General features: G+C 45.8%; 1 protein-coding gene across 1 annotated transcript in view; it reads right to left on the bottom strand.

Annotated features, from left to right (window-relative positions):
* The window catches only part of Slc22a4 (solute carrier family 22 member 4), a 54,268-nt gene extending 49,932 nt beyond the window's left edge, over positions 1-4,336 (bottom strand). Inside the window, exon 1 of the mRNA XM_059270556.1 lies at positions 3,802-4,336. Coding sequence (XP_059126539.1) covers positions 3,802-4,194 — 393 coding nt within the window. The 5' untranslated portion in view covers positions 4,195-4,336. The remainder of the gene's footprint in view (positions 1-3,801) is intronic.
* Positions 4,337-22,249: the final 17,913 nt, after the last annotated feature.

Here is a 22,249-nt window from a genome sequence, read left to right on the forward strand (position 1 = left end):
AGTGATGCGTTTGTGTGACCAGCCTGTTTCATTAAGCATGGTGTTGTCCCCAGTCATTCATAGAGCCTGTGCCCACAACTTGCTTTTTCTTTGAGTGAGATCAAACTCTGATGTTCATGTATACAACATTTTATGTATCCATTCAAGCCATTGATGGAAATCAGGGTGCATTCATCTTTTGGCTTCTTGAGAACAATGTTGCTATGAGCATGGACGTGTAGGTAATTTGTAATATTTATTCATTGTGAATGTGCACACGGGAGAGTGCAGGTGTCTGAGCTGGAGTTACAGGCAGTTGTAAACCCCTGACTTGGATGCTGGCATCTGAACGGTGGTCCTCTGCAAGAGCAGTATGTGTTCTTACACTGAGCCATCTCCCAGCCTAACAAGTAACTCTTTGAGACCCTGTTTCAATTCTGTTGGTGTTTACTGTTTGGGTGGGAGCTCTACCTCAATCCCTGGCATCCTGGCATTCATATACCCAAAGAGTCTGGAATGTTCTGGTGGAATATCCACCTCAACTCCTCTCCCCTATGTCTTTCTCCAAACCTGCCAAACACAGCTCCTCCCCCAGAGAGGCTCAAGACCACTTCCACAGGGTATTTAAGCTGCATCCCAGAAAACAGACATGTGGTTTTCCGGTCTCTTGTCCCCGTCTCCTTCCTGAAGGGCCGGAGAATCACCTGGGGAACACTTTACCCATTAAACCTGGGCTTTTTCTAATTCGGTCTGATTCGGTCTGATTTGGATTGCTCAGTCAGCGGAGGGGCCTATTGGGGTGCAAAAACTTATCATTTACCTAGAAGTGCAAAGGGTTGGTTGTATGGGAATTCTATTATTATTATTATTATTATTATTATTATTATTTTTTTTTTTATTATTTGACACAGGGTCTCAGGTATCACAGGCTGCTCTGGGACTCATTGTGTAACCAAGGATGACTTTGGTTTTCTGTTTCCATTTCCTATGTGCTGGGATTACAGGCATGCACCACACCCAGTTTATTCTATTTTTGATTTTTTTGAAGGACACTAACACTCTTCTCACAGCAACGGTTCGGGTTTGGTTTTGTTTGGTGACACAGTTTCGTGCTGTGTCCCACATCGGCTTGGAACTCATAGCAATCCTTCTGCCTCGGCTGCTTGGGTGCTGGGATAGAGGCTGGATCTTAAATGTTTCTCTAAAGATATTTGTTGAAGGCTTGGCTCCCAGCCTGAAGCTGCTGTGGGTTGGTGGGATTTTGAAGGGGTGAGGCCCACTGGGAGGAAGCTAGGTCTTTGGAAGGGGACTTGGGGATCCTGGAGTCTTCTCCACGAGGAAAGTTGCTTCCCTCTGGCACACACTCTCCACCGGGATGTGCTGCCTCACCACAGGCTCCAAAAGTAACAGGGCCAATTGATCCTCGGCTTGAACCTTGTCTCTTTGTAAACTCCTATGTTGGGTATTTGTTGCAGAAACTAACTGAGTGACATTCTCACCAGTAACACATGGGCATTCCATCCTCCCCACATTCTCCGCAATACTTACTTTGTTTCTATTTTGGTTAGCTGTCACCCTGACTCTGAGCTCCTGCGCCCTCTGGAGAGACCCACCCGACACTACTCACCCTGCCTCTTGCTTCCTTTCCTTCTCTTTCCAGCCACCAGTGCCCTTTGCCTTTCCCACCATCCAAAAAAAAAACAAAAAAACAAAAAAAAAAAAACAAAAAAACCCAAAAAACAAAACAAAACAAAAAAAAAAGCAAGCAAGAGAGAGAGAGGCTGCGAAGCAAAGCAAGTCACAGTGTGGGTATGTGAGGTAGGAATCGCGAGGTGTGCCCAGAGGCCCCTGGGGACAGCATGGTGGCACACCTATGGACTCAGGAGCTAGTAGTTCTCCACCCCCACCCCATATCCTCAGGCAAACAAAACCATCCAGGAGGAGGACAGGAGCCAGGTTAGACCAGTTGTCTGTGAAGGTTGCAGCTAGTGACTCCAACCTCTAACTTAGATGCAGGGAATAATCCCAGAACTGAAGGATGAGCTGGCTCTCAGTCTTAGATACCCTAGGGCCACGCACAGCTGGAGAGGCATGGGAGGCCACATGAGGACCAAAGATAGGCAGGGTGCTAATGTGAGAGATCCAGAGGGAGCCACAGGCTCAGCCACTCTCCATGAGCCCTGCATCCTCCACGGCCGCCACTCTTGACTGAGTACTCTCTTGCAGAAGTGACTTCCACAGTTCTCTCCCAATCTTGCTTTCCATAGCAGCTAGATTAGACTCTAAGAACACAGACAGGGTTGGCAGAGTTGGTATATATCTATAAGTCTCTGTATCTAGGAGGCAGAGGCAAGAGGATCACTGTGAGGTCCAAGCCAGCCTGGGTTATGCAGTGAGTTACAGACTAGACAAGCCTGTATCCTGTGACATTGTCTCAAAAGAAGAAAATAAAAGCACACATCTTAGGCTTGCTGTTTTTACAGTCCTCAAAATATAGTCAGCTCTTCAGAATACCCACAAGCTGGCCCTAGAGGCAGCTCCAGGCTCTTATCCTCCTCTGAGCTCCACTTACCCAGTCTACAGGGCTCCCATTCCCAGAACTGGCCACTTCTTTGCTGAACAGGACCATCCCTTATCTCCAGATTTGCCTCACATTTACGTCTTCTTCCTGCAGTATCTCCAGATCTAGTTATTCCACGAAGAGAAGGGAGTTTATTTACCCAACGTCACACATGAAACAAGCCAAGATTTGAATTTTGGCTTCTGAAGTCCAACACTAAGTAGGGTTGAAGTGAACTTTCTCAACAACACAGCTGGTATGGCCCACAGGCATCTGAGCTCTGCAGGTGGGACCCACACCCTAGCTGTCTACACCCCAGGGCCAGACACGTTTTTTGATGACTGCTACATGGTGCTGAGGGAAAGAGATAAAGAAGCAGGGAGGCTCCTGTTAGTTGTCCACCCCCCCCCATCCCCTTGGGAGGAACATAGTTTTCTTCTTGTTGTTTTTAACCCCCTTGAGAGAAAGAGGGAACAGAGGCAGCATTGGAAGGTGGGAAAGTGGAACATCCTACCAGCCTGATCAATAGCAGGAAATCGGTTCTTAGGGATGCTCTTTTCAGAAAGACTGTGTGTCTTGATCTAATAATTTCACCTGGCCCTTAGCAAATGTGCAGCAGGAAACACAGAGAGGGAATAGGTCCACGTCCCGATTCTGTGACTTAGGGAACCCCTTCCCAGACTACTTAGAGGTAGGCGGTCCCCGCTGGAGTTCCCGCCCACCAGCTAACACTTCCCACAGGAGAACCTGCCCCTCCACGAGCATCCACATGCCAGGTTCTACTTTTGGCTCCTTGCATCTAGCCAATGTCACGGGACAGCTGCCTCCTTCTGGAGAAATTGGGGCCTCCACACAGAGGCTCTTCTCTGTCTCAAGATCCTTCGTGTGTCATACTTGAACTCAACAGACCACCACATCCCTTTTCTCCTTGGTGGCAAGGAAACATCTGACTGTATACCAAGACAGTATGGGGCTTGGCCTGCCCAGGGAAGCACTGAGGCTCTTGGGAAACTCTAAGTGTTGTGAAACACGGAAAGGAAAAGGCAGTTGATGACAACACTCTTTTCCATCCCCTCCGTGGCACACAGAAATTCATCAGCTCTGAGCCTGTGCTGAGAACGCACTCAAAACCCCATTCTGTGCCTGGCACGTTTGAGACAGAGTGTGACATTGACCCAGGCACTGCCAGGGACTGTTGGGGGCACCGATGCGGTGGAGTCTCCATTCCCAGTGACTATCTCCAGCAAGGCGCTGTCACCTACCTCGGTCACGATGGTGGACAGGAAGACATCCTTGCTGTACTCCCAGCCATCCAGGCAGCTTTCCTGCTCCAGCTGCTCCAGGTCCACATCCAGTCCAGGCTCCAGCCCCAGCGCAGAGAAGTTGGCGATGGTGGCCAGTCGGTAGCGGCGGCATTTCTGGGGCACCTGTCGCCCGTCCTTCGTCTCCAACGGGATACTGTGGTTGCGCCATGCGCTGCTCAGGTTCACGGTGTCAGGCACAAGGCAACGGTGCTCCGGGGTCCCCGCCAGGAACACGACTGACATACCATTGAAGCCATTGGGGATGATGCTGGCGCTGAGTAGGAAGAAGATGAGGCGCTGGAAGGGTCCCCACTCGCCCAGGAAGGCGGTCACCTCATCATAGTCCCGCATGCTTCCTGCCTCTCCTTCACAACTTGCACAAGGGGGTAATAGGAGAATCTGGCGATTGAGGAGCCCGGCGGGGGCCTTCCCGGGGTGGCTGCGTGCAAATGCGCTGCGGGTGCCGCAAAGCTCCCAGGGGCTGGTGCCGAGCTCGGGGAAGCCCAGTCCTCGGAACCACACCCCCAGTGCGAGCGAGGCACCTGGAGGCTAGTGCGCTCCACCGATCGGGGCAGTGCTCCTGGGTCGGCTCCGCCTCCTGCTCGGTTCCCGGCACCCAGAGGCCTTCCAAGCTGGGCCTCCCGCTTGGGATCCGCTGCTGTTTAATGCGCGTGCAGCGAGCCCGGAGCTCCGGATTTCTCAGCCACACGTGGGAGGGTGAGCGACAGGGAGGAGCCGCGTCCGGAGAGCAAGGTCTCTAAGGGGTTGACCCTGGCTTCAATGTCCGCGTCCTGCCAGGCCTAGCCCGGGGCAGGAGTCCGTTGTTCCACTCTCCCAGTCTGGAGTCTGAGCTCAGGCGGGCGGACCCGAGAGTTAATTCAAGTCAGCGTTCGCAAGAGACCTCTGTGGGTGACACACGACAGCGTGGGAGCTCACTTATGTGCCTTAGTACGGCTCTAGACCGTCACCAGACAGCGGGGGGCGGAGAAGCGTCATTGGAACAGCAGGATCCTCACCTTGAAAAGAGGCAACAGTGGCTCGGGAGCCTGCAAGGGATGTGCGAGGTCATGCTGAGTCAGAGACGCGCCCTGAACTAAAAAGGCCGGGTCACAGGCCTCTGAGTTGTCCCGTGTCCTCTTGAAGATTCTCTGGGGCCTCTATAGGAGACACCAGAGGGACATAGCTGGCCCACTGCGGGAGCATAGCAATGGAGTCACATTTTCACCACGTCTGGGCTCTGATGTTTGTCCTTTTGCACCCTTCAGGCGCCCAGGGCTCTTTATTGCGGCAAGGCGCCAAAGCCTTCTTGGACAGAAAGGCCTTCTATTTGCAGAAAGGCCCATTCCCTGTCCAGGAACCGAGGGAGGGAGGAACAGAGAGAGGACAAACTAGTGAGATTTGGCTCTCAGATCTGGCAAAGGAGGGCCGAGACTGCCTTTTTCTCTCTCTGCTCAGTATCCACAACTAAGGCCCTGGGAACACCGTGTCCTAGCCTATGCTGGAGCCTGTGTCCTGGGATCCATGGGGCTGGTGATACCGGCAGGCTGAGGAGTCCATCTCTTTGCGCAAACCGGCTTGTTTCTCCAGATCCTCTGCGAGAAACTTCGGGGGACTTCTGTTTGTTCTTCTTGCTTGGTTTTGGTAGCCTCCTCCAGTCTGAGCCCTACAATTAGGCTGGCTTCCCACCACTTACAACCTCAGTTTCCTTTCCTGTCCTTTAAGACCATGTGCCTAATGTGCCAGGACAACTCTGGTTTATGCCTTTTATTTTTATTTGTTTGTTTGTTTGAGACAGGATCTCTGTATGTAGCCATGGCTGTCTTAGAACTCCCTAGGTAGAACCAGACTGGCCTCAACTCACAGAGATCTGCCTGCCTCTGCCTCCCAAGTGCTAGGATTAAAGGTGTGTGACTCTATGCCTGGCTTGGTTTGTGCTTTTTAACCCAGCGAAATTACTCATAGGTTTTCTGTACTTTTGAAATATCTTTTGAGTGGAATGTTATTGTTAGAATCTTACTTAGGTTTATTCTTTTACCTCAAACTACTAAAAAACACAAGCAGAGACAAGCACTTATTTGAAGCATTATTTTTGAGTAATGATCCCCAAGAACAAAAGCAAAGGACTGAGGAAAATAAGCAATGAAGAAAATGAAGTCCCCACAAGACCATGAAGTTGAGTGGATCCTTGTCAGTGTGCAGGGTCAGTGCCCAGCTGTGGAGAGGAGCCCTCTTGAAGCCTGAGGCTGATGAATTAGCAGGCCCGTCCTGTCTCAAAGTTTTGATACTATGGTCAAGCACGGTAGTATAGACCTATAGTCCTAGCACCGGGTAGGCTAGAGCAGGAAGATTGTGAGTTCCAGGCCAACCTGAGCTACGGTAAGACGCCGTGTCGAAAGACGTTTTTGACATTATTTTTATTTTATAACACGAAATATATCATTAAAAATTAATACTAATATTAATCAACTCCATATTAAATATTAGTTGATTGATATTAAAATAGTAATACTATTAAAACGTTATTAACATGTACCCGTGCCTGACTGATGCAGTACTAGGCATTGAACGTTGGCTAGGGTTTTGTGGGTGCTAGGCGAGCACTCTACCAACTGAGTAGACACAGATCTTGCTAAGATGTCCAGGCAGTTCTTAAACTCCTCTGGCCCACTCCAGCCTTGCACTGAGCTCAAATCGTTGCTTACTGCGTTTCTTCGTGTCCCTTACGTATTTCACCAGCAGGCAGCAAGTGCCTCGTCCTTTTCAGTTGTCTCAGTTTCCTATCACCCTCATTGCTACGGGAGAATGGAGTTTGGTCTCTCTGAGGGAAGAAGCGGGCATTATATTGTAGTTCCGCCTCCACCAGGCCCCTCCTCCGCACTTCCAGGCTGGATGTGAGAGCCCAAACAGGTGTCAATCAACTCAGCTGTTTGCCAGTTGTTGACAGGGTCTGTAAATCAGCCTGTTTTCCCTCTATACAAAATGATCAAAACCGAGTATAGTTTAGTGTGTTAGAAGGATTCCCTTCACCATTCTTTATGGTCACCCCTAAGATGTGTGGCAGTGACTTTTGGCTAGTATCAACACAGGAAGCTAACACGTGGGAGTCAGGGCTGAGTATTTTGCCCCCATCAGCTGGTTGCAGAGAGCTACCTCATGAGGCTACAGGTTTGAGCTGAGGGAGAAATGCTGGTATGGCTGAGGTAGTGTCTGACCCACCAGTGGCTGACATACATGCACATACCCTTTTCACCTGCTGAGACGTGACCCGGAACCTACCACTTCTGTTCTATGATGAATTGCTGATCAGTCTGCTAATACAACTTAGAATCTGACAATGTCCAGCTCCTATCTGAACTACACACACCTTCGAGAGCACATTGCCTGGTTCCCAGTGCTCATTGGTGCATCAAGGTGAACTTGGATGGAATCATTTCTCTGGTCTGTTGGCAGTGCCCTATCTGGTGAATAGATAATTTTTAATATTTTCCCAGGAAAACCACACGATATCTTCTCACCAGGATGGACTGACCCTTCTGAAGCAGTGAGTCAAAAATAAATTCTTCCCTCTTTATTATATCAGGCGTTCTGTTAGAGTGATGGGATTGCTAAAACAAAACTCCATGACCTGTTGTTCCCTTAAAGCTCTGCCTCCCATGATCGTCCTGATGCAATTGAATTCCAACATGATTGTTCTTTTGGAGATCAGGTATTCAACCATAGCCATTGTTAATAACAGACACTGAGAAGAATGGCTTTGATGTTGGTATTAATTCTACCTAACATGGCTTCACTTCTGATTTAATAAATTGGCCAGAAAGGTTGGAATAGGTTTTGGGGTTTCATTTGATCTTCAAACTAATATTCTTGAGACCAAGGGATCTGTCATAGAAAAGGTTTCCTGAGCAATATATTATAGACCTTTTCTGCTTTCATATCTGTTGCTGTGTTGCTACAATACTCCAACAACAAGCAACTTAGGAGAGAAAGGCGTTTATTTCAGCTTACAGCTTCAGGTTAAAGTCTCTCATTGTGGAGAAATCAAGGCAGAAACTTCAAACAACTAATCATAGCCACAGTCAAGACCAGAGAGAAATGAATGCATGCATACTCACTTGGGCTCAGCTCAATTTTCCCACTCTTCTGTTTGTATACTGTGAAGGTGTGTCACTCTGATTGGTTTAATAAAAAGCTGAACAGCTGACAGCTAGGCAGGATTTGGGGGCAGAGAGGACACTGGGAAGAAGGGCAGAAATGCAGAGCAAGCAGAATGGGCAGGATGGAGATAAAGTAATAAAGTCAAAAGAAGGCTTGGAGTGGACATAGTTAATAGCCCGGTGACCTTTGCACCAGATCTTCCCCAGACCCTTATCATGAGCTTGTCAATCTATAAAACCTATCTTTATGGAAGATGTCACATGTACTTTTCAAAGAGTTTTGATATAGCTGTGTCTTAGGCTTTATTGTGCACATAGATTGAATTAATTACCACCAGGAAAATTTTCATCAAATTGTGCCGTGCTTAAATACATCAGCACCAGCTACTTAGTCATGTTGAACTGGGCTACCTCCTTGCCTCCCATGGATCGTTACACTGCTGGCTGTGGTGGTCACAGAGACCCTACACTACATTACCAATAATGTTAGGAAGCAGTTGGAAATATGTTTACTGGGTCTAGAGATAAGAGGACTGTAGATGGACTTTTCTTTTTGGGCCACCAGCTCACACACACACACACACACACACACACACACACACACACACACACACACAAAAGACGTGGAGTCTTATTATTAATTATGAAAGCTTAGGCTTGTTTCTAACTAACTCTTATATCTTACATTAACCCATTTCTATTAATTTACTTTCTGTCTTGTGGCTTTATTACCTTATCTCCATATTGTCCATCTTGCTTGCTCAGTGTCTCTGCCCTTCTTCCTAGTGTCCTCTCTGCCTGGAAATCCTGCCTAGTTATCAGCTGTTCAGCTTTTTTTAAACCAATTAGAGTGACACATCTTCACATTATACAAAAAGATTATTTCCCCTTTTTTGTCTAAATAAAAAGGAAAAGTTTTAACTCTTAACACAGTAAAACTATAAGAACAATTATCAGATATTTTCTAAATAGAAAGGAAAGGTATTAACTTTAACAAATGAAACTAGATACAATAAGAACAATTATCAAGTAAAAAATTACATTCATAATGTCCAGTCCATTTGTATTTGGCAAATTCAGAGAAAATACTCCTTTGTCTGTCCTATCTTGATGAATCCAAAGTTTTGTAACTAATTTACTTTCTATCAAGACTAAGGAAAACTGTAACTATAACTCTCTATTCTTCAACCCCATCAAAAACTGAGAAGGATATAATATTACCTGAGTAAACAGGAAGTACAGAGCAAGCAACTTCCAAAACTAAGAGAAATGACAGAAACAGCTGGCTGCCTGGACAATCACCCAAGGTTCCTCTGCAATGTTGGAGCATCCATCTTTAGCCCACAGACCTAGACTATCTGACAGATTTGTCTGTGAAGCAGGAATTTTTGAAGGACTGTTCATCACTGATTTGGCCAAGTTTGGCAGTTGCTTTCTTTTGTGCCTTGCTTGTCCAATTTGGACAGAACACTGTCAGCAGTCAAGGCAAGGGCAATTTCTTTACCCAGTGACTAACTTTGCCACGAAGAAAGCAAACTCCATCTGGAGGTTCTTTGATGCCCATCCATCTTCTCTGAAGTAGATTGGTGCTGCCAGGAGCAGATGTGTCTCATTGTCATGAAAGGGTTTGTATTATTAAAACAGCTTAAATGCCATATTCTATATGTCTTTGAAGCATTTGAAGACCAGATATCTATTTAAAATACATCTCTGTTGATATACCTTGAAAACATACCTAACATGACTCTTAAGTTTGGTTGTTATAGATGACTAACTACTGAGCTGTATTTCTTTAATATCCTAAGTAACTTTCAAAGTCTAAAACTTTACATAACTTTTTAAAATGAGCTAAATAGGTACAATATCTTAAACAAGAGTAGATACATATATGTATACATATGTATATATATGTATAACAAAACAATATAACAGTATAATAAAAATAACATTAAATTTGTATCAATATACAAAAATCCATACCAATGTAAAATATTTGAGACTAGTGGTTGTTTAAAAGTAGACTCAACAATCTACCTTTTTATCCCATCATTTCTAATATAATTTATAATATATAAATATATATTTATTTTTATGTTATATTTTATAATTTATAATATTTATATATTATATATTTAGATCATATATTATATAACTTTATTACATAATATATTCTATTTCTATTTATCCCATCATTTCTATATATAATTTATAGTAAAGAAATATATACAATATATAATATAATATAGCAATGATGGGATTAAAGGATGGATTGTTGAATCTACTTTTAAACAACCACTAGTCTCAAATATTTTACATTGCTATGGATTTTTGTGAGCTGGCAGCCCAAAGAAAAGCCCAACTACAGAGTACCTTTTTTTTTTTTTTTTAACTTTTTGGAAGGAAAATACTGCTTATATGGACAAAGTGGTGGGGAACTTGTGCTATTCTTGGACAAACATTCTTGGAAGAAGCAGACCCAACCGGCCAGAATGATTGCACATAAGAATACAAAGTGGCCCTGGTGGTTTGCCAAGGATGAGATTTAAGTCAAAATTTCAACCTAACCTTTTGAAAAAAAAAATTTCATTTTATTTATGTGGATGTGTGTGTGTGTGTGTGTGTGTGTGTGTGTGTGTGTGTGTGTGTGTGTGTCTGCATATATGTGAGGGTACCTGGCGAGACCAGAAGAAGGCACTGGATCCCCTGAAGCTGGAGTTATATTCAAGTGTAGGCCTCCTGACATGGATTCTGGGAACCGAACTTTGGTCCTCTGCAAGAGCAGCAAGTGCTCTTAACCACTGAGCCATCTCTTTATGCAGTCTTTCATTGGCTTTGCCTATGGTACCTGACTGGTTTCCATTAAGCTCTCCCTAACTTGCTGTAGTTGGGATCTTAAACATTTCCTACAGGCTCTGTGTCCCTAGGGTAGGTAGCCTTGTTGAAAGATGGCTGGACCTTTAGGAGATGAGCCTTGCAGGAGAACCTTAGGTTATTGGGGGGGGGGGTGCTCTCAGAACTGCCCCTCCCACACTCCTTCCTGCTTCTCTTTTGCTCCTTTGCTTCATGTAAATGTGCTTCCTCTGCCACACACCCATGCAATGAGGTACTTCTTTGCTACAGGCCCAAAACAGTAGGCCAATCAATATGGACTGGATCTTGCAAACTATGAGCAAATCATCTCAGATGTTTTGCTACAGTGGTGGAAAGCTATCTGTCACATCTTTCTATTCCCTAGACTTTGCAATCACATTTAGAATACCTTAGAAACTTTCTTTTTTATTGGGAGTCATTGCACCCGTTTGTCTAAGAACTTCATATATCACCGAGTTCTCCTGTTTAATTGGAGCTTATTAGTTACTTTATGCCACCGTGACCAAATGCCTCTCTGAAGTAGCTTAAGAGAGGCTTATTTTCGCCGAGCAGTGGTGGTGCATGCCTTTAAGAGGCAGGTAGATCTCTGAGTTCAAGGGCACCCTGATTTGCAGAGTAAGTTCCAGGACATCCAAGGCTAAATAGAGATACCTTGTCTTTAGAAACACACACACACACACACACACACACACACACACACACACACACATACACACACACACACACACACACAGAGAGAGAGAGAGAGAGAGAGAGAGAGAGAGAGAGAGAGAGAGAGAGAGAGATATTTATTTTCATTCAGGAATCAGGGAATGCAGTTGCTGTGGGATGATCACTTTGTATACTATGAAGATTTGTCACTCAGATTGGTTTAATAAAAAGATGACCGGCCAGTAGCTAGACAGCAGAAAGTATAGGCGGGACAGCCAGACACAGAGGAGGCTGGGAAGAAGGAGGACAGAGTTAGAGGAGCCCCAAGCAGACACAGGGAGAAGCAAGATGAGCATGCTGTAATGAGAAAAGGTACCAAGCCATGTGGCAGAGCATAGATAAGAAATATGGGTTAATTTAAATGTAAGAGTTAGCTAGGAACAAGCCTGAGCTATTGCCAGAGCATTTATAAGTAATATTAAGACTCTGAGTGGTTATTTGAGAGCGGCTGTGGGCACAGGAAAATGCCACAAATAATCTATTGTGGCAGGAGGTCATGCTGTCAGGAGTGTGAGCAGTGGGGAGCCATGCTGTCAGGAGTGTAAGCAGTGGGAAGCCATGCTGTCAGGAGTGTGAGCAATGGGAAGCCATGATGGCAGGAGTGTGAACAGTGGGAAGCCATGATGGCAGGAGTGTGAGCAGTGGGAAGCAGAAAGCCAGATGGAAATGAGATTGGGCTAGAGACCTCAGAGGAACTCTCCCAGGGACCCACCTCCACTATGACTCCTGCCTCAAGGTTTTCAAAACCTCCCCAGGCAGCACCACGAGTCCATATGTTCAAGCATATGAGCCTGTGAGGGGACATTTCTCATGCAAATAATAACAGAGAACATGACATGTTTCCTGCTCTATCATGGACACCGGCTCCTACTCTTCTCCACATTTCTCAAGAGGGCTAGTTCTCTCCCACTCCCTACCCCAACCCCCGTACCCACCCCCACCAAAGTTGCTGTGGTGAAAAGCCACAGATCCCTTATGGGAAGTGACTTGGAAAAATCACTGTTGTGTACACTTTTGGCTTCACTGACTAGTTCTTCCAGAAAGATGCTTGGCTTTGCCTTAAAGCAATAGGTTCTGGGTCAGGGAACTGGCCTAGATCTGGGAGACTGGCCAGGAAGTGCTAGGTGCCACCTGGTCACCTGCTGATTCACTGAACTCCTAGGCACACCATGGTCTAGAAGCTATAGCCACAGATGACTCTGTGGTCATATAACTGCTTCTATCTACTGACCACACCCTCCAGCATCTCACAAAGGCTGCCTGTAGGTCGTATCTGCTTGGGTATGGTGGATCCTTCCCTTCCAGGCAGTCATGTAGAGCAATGTTCTTAACCTTTCTAATGCTGTGACCCTTTAATACAGTTCCTGATGTTGTGGTGAGCCCCAACCATAAAATTATTTTCATTATTTCTTCATAATTTCTTCATAACTGTAATTTTGCTATTGTTATGAATCATAATGTAAATATTTGTGTTTTCTGATGGTCTTAGGTGGACCCTCTGAAAAGATCATTCGACCCCAAGGGTGTCCATACCCCACAGGTCAAGAACCTCTGTACTCGAGGCTCTTGTGATCCAGGTAGCAGAGTAGCAGGGTTGAGGGCCTTGGAAGTCAGATGGAAAGGGTGGTCTGTAACCTTCAGCTACTTTGCCGTCAGAGATGGCCTTTTTTGTCTAGAACAACAGAGACCTGGTACCACATCTGCCGGTGCTCCGCAGTTTTCTGCCTCTTTAATGAAAAGGCAAGTCATAGCAATTGTCCTCAAACAAGGTGGCCAACCCCACCACACAGGAACTAATGGTTTGGAGAAATAAGCCACTATCCCTTTTCAGGGATCCAGCAACTGCACCAATACACCAGTTGCCTGCCATCTCTTGTTCACGAACATATCCATCAAGTGGCTTGTTTTTGTCTGGCAGACTGAATGCAGGGTCACTCAGTGGCGACCTCTTGAGTTTGTTAACGGCTTGATTACATCAACCTGTAAGCTCCCGCCCTTGGCTTAAATCAGTCTGTAAGCTGAAATAAACACTTTCCTCCCCAAGTTGTTTTTTGGGTCACAGTGCTTATCGCAGTAACAGAAACCAGACTGGAACGGGTATTTCACTGTTTCTTGAGATGCTTCTGCCTTCTCCTTGGAGGTCTTTGAGCCCTTTTCAGCCAACAAGTTTAAAACTGTGTCTATGTCTCTGTCCCAGGTCTCCTTAGACTGGCTTTCATTCTGTATTTTGTCTACATATGGTAACAGGTCCGTCTTCCAGACTGAATTGTCTTCAGTTCTTGCTCAAAATTTCTCTGAAATGTGTAGGGGGAATTCTTTTTGAAATGTATTTTTAATTTATTTTTTGAGAATTTCATATATTTATACAGTGTGTTTTAACCATATCCACTCCCCTATCCTCTTCCAATTCTTCCCAGACCCCTCACCATATTCCCCCCAACATTATGTCTTCCTTTTATCTTTTTAACAATTCACTGAGTCCAGGTAGTGCTCTCCCTGTGCTCCTGGATATAGAGCCATCCATTGGAAGCCTAGGTAGCCTACCAGCAGCCACATCCCTGAAGAAAACTCACCTCTGCCCCCAGGAGCCATCGAATGCCAGTAGCTCCCCACCTAGGAGGAGGGCTTTGTGAGCTCCACCTCCATCAGTGCTGGACTGTCAACTGACTTGATCCAGTCCTGAGGCAACCACAGTGCGTGAGTGCAGCGATCTTTTCATTTCCAGAAGACACTGTTTTGCACCTGTCCTCCTTCAACATCTGGCTCTTACAACCTTTCTGCCCTCTCCTCCGTGCTCCCTGAGCTCGATCAGAGAGAGTATGATGTGTTCTTTATAGGGAGAATTTGATTCCTTCGGGAATGCAGTCCTGTAGTGTCCCAGATCCTCCCACTTGAAGGCAAATAACTCAGGAGTCCTGTGGGACACAGGAGCCCCTTAAATCCAGGACAGTGTTGTACTTAACCCCAGGAAGATCTGCCAATAAAGCAGAGATTAGAAAAAATAGGATGAACATTTTATATAATTTCATTTATCACCCACAGACCCTATATCTTCCCATCCCTGGTTTCTTAACCAGTAAGATGGAAATAGTATTGGAAACCTGACGAAGCATGTTGAGCCTTACTTTAAAGATTTATTTACTTCTATTTTTTTGTGTGAATGTTTCGCTTGCATGCATGTATGTGCACCATGTGCATGTCTGGTGCCCATGATGACCAGAAGAAGGGCATCGGACTCTCTAGAACTGGAGTTGCAGATGTTCCGAGCTGCCGTGTGGGTGCTGGGAACAGAACCTGGTCTTCTGCAAGAGCAACCAGTTTTTTGTTTGTTTGTTTGGTTAGTTTGTTTTGTTTGTTTTGTTTTGCTTTTTGTTGAGACAGGGTTTCCCTGTGTAACAGCCCTGGCTGTCCTGGAACTCCCTATGTAGACCAGGCTGGCCTCGAACTCACAGAGATCTGCCTGCCTTTGCCTCCTGAGTGCCAGGATTAAAGTCGTGCACCACCACTGTCAGGTGTGGTTTTGTATTTCAAGGAGTATTTAGCTGTTAGCTTGTTCCAAGGTAACTTCTCTGCTGATAGTTTGTGCTGCTCACCCTTGTCCTGAGGCATCATGTAATTGAGTTAAGACATTTTCAGAGGTAAGCTTCAGGGTCTAGTGGTGTTTCATGGAGCAACACCATGAACTCCGTGGCATGACTCCTGGGGAAGATGGTGAGCTGCCTCTGGTTTGGTTCATCCCCCTCTTGTGTTGATTGTTATCTATCTATGTATCTATGTATCTATGTATCTATCTATGTATCTATCTATCTATCTATCTATCTATCTATCTATCTATCTATCTATTTATTTATTTATTGTTGACTTGACACAAGCTAGAGTCATCAGGGAAGAGGGAGCTTCAGTTGAGAAAATGCCTCCATCAGATTGGTTTGCAAGCTTATGTGTGTATGTGTGTGTGTGTGTGTGTGTGTGTGTGTGTGTGTGTGTGTGGTGCATTAAGATTGATGTGTGAAGGTCCAGACTGCTGTGATCAGTGCCACCCCTGGGCAGGTGGTCCTGGGTCATATAAGAAAGCAGACTGAGCACACCATGGGGAGCAAGCTAGTAAGCAGTGTTCCTCCATGGTCCTGCTTTATTTAGTTCCTGTCCTGCTTGAGTTATTGCCTTGGCTTCCCTAAATGATGGGTCGTGATCCGGATGGAACTTGGCGATGGGTAAATATTCCCTTTCTTGCCTTGGAATTGGTCCTATAGTTAGTGATGTTGTCAGGAAGAGGGGTTCCATAGGTTTAGGGGAGAATCTTGGTACAGCTTCTCTGGGAGATGCCTTTGGTAAAAGAGAGGAAAGAGCCTGGGGTGGCAGAGGCAGAGGCTGATCCTTTACTCAGCAGACACCCAACGAACAGTGGAGGTCACATCTCTCCTGACCCACGGAGGTAGAGTGAGTTATACTCAAGAGGGCCTTCAAACACTGGGAGGGTGTTTCCCTTTTTAATCAAAGGTTTGTCCTTCATTTTGCTTAATTTTCATTTCTGTTGAAGATGTTTATTTTGATATGAGACCATAAATACACATAAAAAATTTCACCCCTTTTTTATTGAACAATAATTTTATTTGCAAGATAGTACTATCATTTGAAAACCTATTTTCAAACCTTCAGTCCTGAACATCTATTTTTAGTAGCGTAGCCAACAATGGAACCCACCCTAGTGGACTCCCCTCTGGGTGGATACCTGCTGCCCATCTCAGCTATTTAATGGACAAAAAGAGAAACTGACAGAAGAAATCACACACACATACACACACACACACACACACACACAGAGAGAGAGAGAGAGAGAGAGAGAGAGAGAGAGAGAGAGAGAGAGAGTGTACAAATGCCACAATTCTTTGCATAGCTACAACATTTTCATTAATATTTTAGAACTATGAAATTACATACTCATAATTGGGCTTTTCTTTTAAAAAAAATATGTATAGTGGTTTGAATGAGAATGGCCCCAAAAGGCTCATATGCTTGAACACTTGGTCCTCAGTTGGTGGAACTGTTTGGGAAGGATTAGGAGGTGTGGCTTTCTTGGAAGAGCTGTGTCATGGAATGGGTCTTTGAGGCTTCAAAAGTCACCCACCATGCCTAGCACACCCTCTGCCTCCTGCCTGAGTTTTGAGATGGGAGTTCTCAGCTGTTCCTGCCACTGTGCCTTTACTCCACTAACATGAACTCTGACCCTCCAAAACCATAAGCCCAATTAAACACTATCTTCTAAGTTGCTTTGGTCATGGTATTTTTTTTTTCACAGCAATAGAAAAGCTGCCACACCAACTCCAGTGTCATCCATGTGACATGAACAATTATGTCAATAATAGCGATGGTAGATACGTGTCCCATGGGACTAAGCTCCCTGGAGGTCCCTGGCAGAGTGCCTGTGTTATGCCTCCTTCTTGAAGGAGATGTGCTTCACAGATCATGAGCTCTCTGGGCTATGGGTTCTGTATAACTGCTTTTCTGATAATGTTCTAATTAATCTATAAAACATAGCCAAAATTAATGAATGCTTGGGTTGTGAACTATGGAGGAAAGGGGAAGGTGGACATGGACCTTAATTAGATATAGCAGATTGAGCTATTCCTTAAAGACCTCAAGCTGCTAGATAATAGAAAGTATAAAGGTTCAGGCACTTCTAGGGAATGAACACTCACCCACTAGGAATCCTTTAGGAATCCCAACTAAAGTGATTTATGACAAAAGACGTTATCTCATAGAAGGCAGATGGTGGGCCCCTCCATTGAGGAAGTTCAGCATGAAAAACTTAAGGACTATAGCAGAACCCCTTCCCCTTACAGGCGTAAAAGTACAAGAGTCCATATTCCAGCAGGTAAAAAGGTTTTATATTAAAAGAGATATATGGTAAAGAACTAAAGAAAGACTTAGGGAGGATCTGCAGCATCCAAATTGACTAAGTGGGTCATGAGAACTAGAAAAGTAAAAATGAATAATAAACTAGCGAGCAGCTGAGATAAAGATGAAGGACACAGCTGCAACTGCAAAGAAGCCTTCACAAGTCTAGAAACTGTACTAAGTTTAAAAAACACAGACTGCTCTTTGGGTCATAAAGTTCTTGTGGGTGAAAGAATATGTCTAGCGCCGATTAATAATTGTGTGCTTGCTGTTTTTTTAAAGATGATGTAATTGAATTATTGCCAAGCTGTTGTTGTTCCTTGTATGACTTGATAGTTTTCTTTTCTGTATATAAACTACTGATTTGCAGAAGTAAAATGGCAGCCGATTCAAACCACTTCTGAGTGTGTTGTCTGTCTGTCATTCGCCGAATCCTTGCCTTCCTGACTACCCAAGCTCTGGTCCCCCTATGGTCGTGGTACCCCCGATGGGCCAGTCCGTGGCAAAAAGCCACTAATACAATACATCTGTGTGTATTTTTCTTGAAAAATATATACCATAAAACCAAGAAATAGAATCCACAAACCTCACACTTCCCGTGGATCCTCCTTTAACAGATAGAAATACTTCCTGAATAGTCCAACCTTGGCTCAGAAGGTTTGCTAGAACAAAGAAAAATCTTTCTTCATTGTGTCCGACCTCTCCTGAGGCTTTCTATATTCAGAGTTCCCTGATTGGCCTCTAATCAGGACTGGGACACCTTTTACTCTCCTGAACCATAGGCACAAGCCTGCAGGCAGTCCAGTGTCCCAGTGTCCCAGTGGAGAGGCAGGCTCAGAGTGCTGTTCTGACCACTCTGCCTCTTCTCTATTCCTCCATCAAGATGCTGCTATGTGACTCAGGTGTCACTTTCTGGCTTGAGGACACACCTGAGTGAATACTCTGAGAAGCCACCAAATTCATGGAGGAACATGATGGCCATGTAGGAGCACTGAGCAGGGCCCCATGTCGCCCTCCCTGGCTTGGGACTCATTTTCAGCAGTGTAGAAGGGCTCCTCTTGGAGAAGCCCCCTTTGCTCATGACCTCTTTAGTTGGGAACAGGAAAACGAGTCTATGAGCCTTGAAGAGGTAATGTCACATCTGGGCTGCCAATTTGTTCACACTCTGTTGACTCTGAAGTAGAGTAAGCATGGTCAGGAGTCAACCATGGGAGGGTTTATCACCTGTGGTAGGCAGAAGTTAACTCCCCAGGGATACCCTCCTGAGCTCTGGGGGTTGCCAGCATTCTATTCAGGGAGCCTGCATATATTCATAGGGGAAGCACTGGGGGACAGGGACATTTCCAAGCATGCTCAAAGAAGGGAAGATGGAGGAGCCTGGCATGGTGACACATTCCTATAATCCCAGGCTATATAATGAATTCCAGGCCAGCCTGGGCTAAGTAACGAGATCCTTTTTTTTTCCTCAGAGATGAGGATGGAACCCAGGACCTCGCACTTGCTAGGCAAATGCTCTACCACTGAGCTAAATCCCCAACCCTGAGATCCCTTTTTTAAAAAATATTAAAAATTATCATCTTATGTGTATGTGTGTTCTACCTGCATGTATGTCTGCTACCATGTGAGTGCTCACAAAGGCCAGAAGAAGGCACTGAATCCCCTGGAACTACAGACAATTGTGAACCGCTGTGTGGGTGCTGGGAATCAAACCTGGATTCTTTGGAAGAGCAGCCAGTGCTCTTAACCACTGCGCTGAGCCATCTTTCCAGCCCAAGATTCTGTCTTAAAAAAAAAAAAAAAGCAAGACTGATGAGATAACTTGCTGTGGGATAATGCTTCTGTGCACTGGTTTAATAAAACACTAATTAGCCAGTGGCCAGGCAGGAAGTATAGGTGGGATAAGCAGATAAGGAGAATTCTGGGAAGAGGAAGGCTGAATCAGGAGATACCAGCCCGCCGTCCAGGGAGCAGCATGTAACGGCATACAGGTAAAGCCATGGAAAATGTGGTGACATATAGACAGAAAACGGGCTGAGTTTAAGTGTAAGAGCTAGTCAGTAGTTAGCCTGAGCTAATGGCCAAGCAGTTTTAATTGATATAAGCCTCTGTGTGTTTATTTGTTGGATTGGCAGGTGAGAGAGATTTGTCCTGACCGTGGGCCAGGCAGGACATAGGAAAACTTTCAGCTACAGTAGCTAAGTAGTTAAGAGCACTTGCTGCTTTTGCAGAAGACCCAGGTTTGGTTTCCAGCCTGGTTCATGGCCATCCAGAACTTCAGTTCCAGGGGATCTGATGCCCTCTTCTGATCTCCATGGGCACCAGGCACACACATGGTGCACACACATACATGCAGGTACATGAAAATAATAAATAAATCTTTTTTTAAAAACATAAAACTGGGTCTGGAGAGATGGCTCAGAGGTTAAGAGCACTGGCTGCTCTTCAAGAGGACCTGGGTTCAATTCCCGGTACCCACATGGTAGCTCACAACTGTTTATAACTTCAGTTCCAGGGGATCCAACACCCTCATACAGACATACATGCAGGCAAAACACCAATTATATAAAATAAAAATAATAAAAAAGTACTTAGTTTGCAACAAAAATGGTGGACAGGCAAAACTCACACAGCACATGATGTCAAGCAGTAGCCAGTGGTCAGCTACTCTTGTGAGACACCTTGGCAATCCTCTCTCTCTCTCTCTCTCTCTCTCTCTCTCTCTCTCTCTCTCTCTTTCTCTCTCTCTCTCTCTCTCTCGTTTTTTGAGACAGAGTTTCTCTGTGTAGTTTTGGTGCCTGTCCTGGAGCTCATTCTGTAGACCAGGCTGGTCTTGAACTCACAGAGATCCACCTGGCTCTGCCTCCCGAGTGCTGGGATTAAAGGTGTGCGCCACCACCGCCTGGCTGCGGTCATCTTTCCTAGTGTCATCTCAATACTGGTTGTGTAACAACTTCCCTGCTTAGAGGAGGGCATCAGTGAAGCACAAAACACATCCTCAGAGACTTATTTCCAAAAAAGATTTTAGAAAGAATGCTTTAAAAGAGCATTAGCATGGTGTGTGTGTGTGTGTGTGTGTGTGTGTGTGTGTGTGTGTGTGTACACCTGCCTCACTTAGCCACTGGCACTCTGCCTGTTGATGAACTGTGCCCGTCCAGCCTCTAATATTGTATGAGAGCCAGGGCTGAGATCGTCCCCGAACAGAAATCTCTCCATGGGAGATGTAGCAGGTTCTGGCAATCAGAACCTATGAGCCTGGAAGTGGGCAATGCCAAGCTGTCTCTCAGCAGCTCCAGTGACCACTGGGGAGCTAGGAGAGGCCATTTTAGTGGGTATCATGACCTGGCCCTGAGAGCCCAGCTCATCAAGTGGGCTCATTCATTTCAGAGATGCTGATCAGATGCTGTGGGCACCAGCCTTGTCCTCACTAATGGGGTGCTATAGCTTGGATCTTGACTATCCCCTGAAGATTTACATCTTAAAGTCTTGGTCTCCAGCCTCGGCTGTACTAGGAGATTGTGAAACCTTTAGGAGGTGGGCCTAGCAGAAGGAAGTTATGTCATTGGGCACATAATTTGAAGGGGATTTGAGGACCCCGTTTCTCTGTTTTCTTTTTTCCTGGACATCATAAGGTGAACAGACATCCTGCATCATTCATCTGTGATCTATGATGCTGCCACAGGCCCAGCACAGTAGAGCCAACCAACCATGGATGGAAACTATGAACCAAAAGAAACCTTTCCTACTCTTATGTTCCTGTCTCCAGTGTTTTGTCATGGCAACTGAATTCTGACTGCTACAAACGTTCACTTTGATTCAGGCCTAGCTTCCACTGTTGTGTATTCCAGGTAGGTTGGGGGTCCAGGTCTGTGTTGAGTGAGCTCGCGAGCCTGTGCTCTGGGCTGTTCTGGGGATCTTGCCAATCAGAGACAGATCATGAAGCAGCGTGGTCAGCCACCAGGCTGTTGGTGGAGCAAGCAGCGATCTTCAGGGAAGAACCGTGCGCAACCACCCTGGTTTTCCTGGCTGCTGAGATTAGCTAGGGAGTGTGGGACCTGGCAAGGCCATCAGCAATTCTGAGCTCATCCACAAGACAGGGATCATCGCGCTTCCTTTCAGGTTGATGCAGGGAATAAAGACGGATAAGAGCATTTAAACAGGGCTGGCATGAAGGCCTGGGACACATCAGCCTCATTATATAGTTATCATTCAGTATAGTTCCTTCCTCTGGGTCTGTGGCTGGGCGCTGGCTTCCCATGTGCCTACAGGTGAGACACAGCCCAGAAAGCAGCAGAGGGTCTGTCCCTCCACTGCTGCTTCTGTCCTAAAGAAGCTGGAGCTTGGACTGAGTCCCTCCGAGCGTCCGTCTCTGAGTGCCTGGGGAGACAGACATACGCAGACCTGGCTAGTGGGGTTTTTGAATGTATGTGGCTGAGGACAATCCTGGTCCCTGTAGGAACCATGGAGGCCTCAGCCTTACAGCCTCAAATGGGTCCAGCTCAGACACCAGTGCGGATGGGGTCTAGTTTTGTTGGAGATCCAGACACAGCTCTCCACAGTGGCAATAGGACACAGGACAGTCCTCACTTAATACAGACACCTCTTGACTACCCTCCAACACGTTTACAGGCTCTGCTTCCGTGAAGTAAGTTGGAGGGAGCTGGGTGTCGTGGTACATGACTGCGACCCCAGCACTGGACTCGGGAGGATCGGGAGTTCAAGGTCAGCCTTGACTACACAGCAGGTCTTGTGAAGGCCAGCCTGGCAGGGTCCTT

The sequence above is a fragment of the Peromyscus eremicus genome, chromosome 8a (genome assembly GCF_949786415.1).
Source record: "Peromyscus eremicus chromosome 8a, PerEre_H2_v1, whole genome shotgun sequence".
NCBI classification, from domain to species: Eukaryota; Metazoa; Chordata; class Mammalia; order Rodentia; family Cricetidae; genus Peromyscus; species Peromyscus eremicus.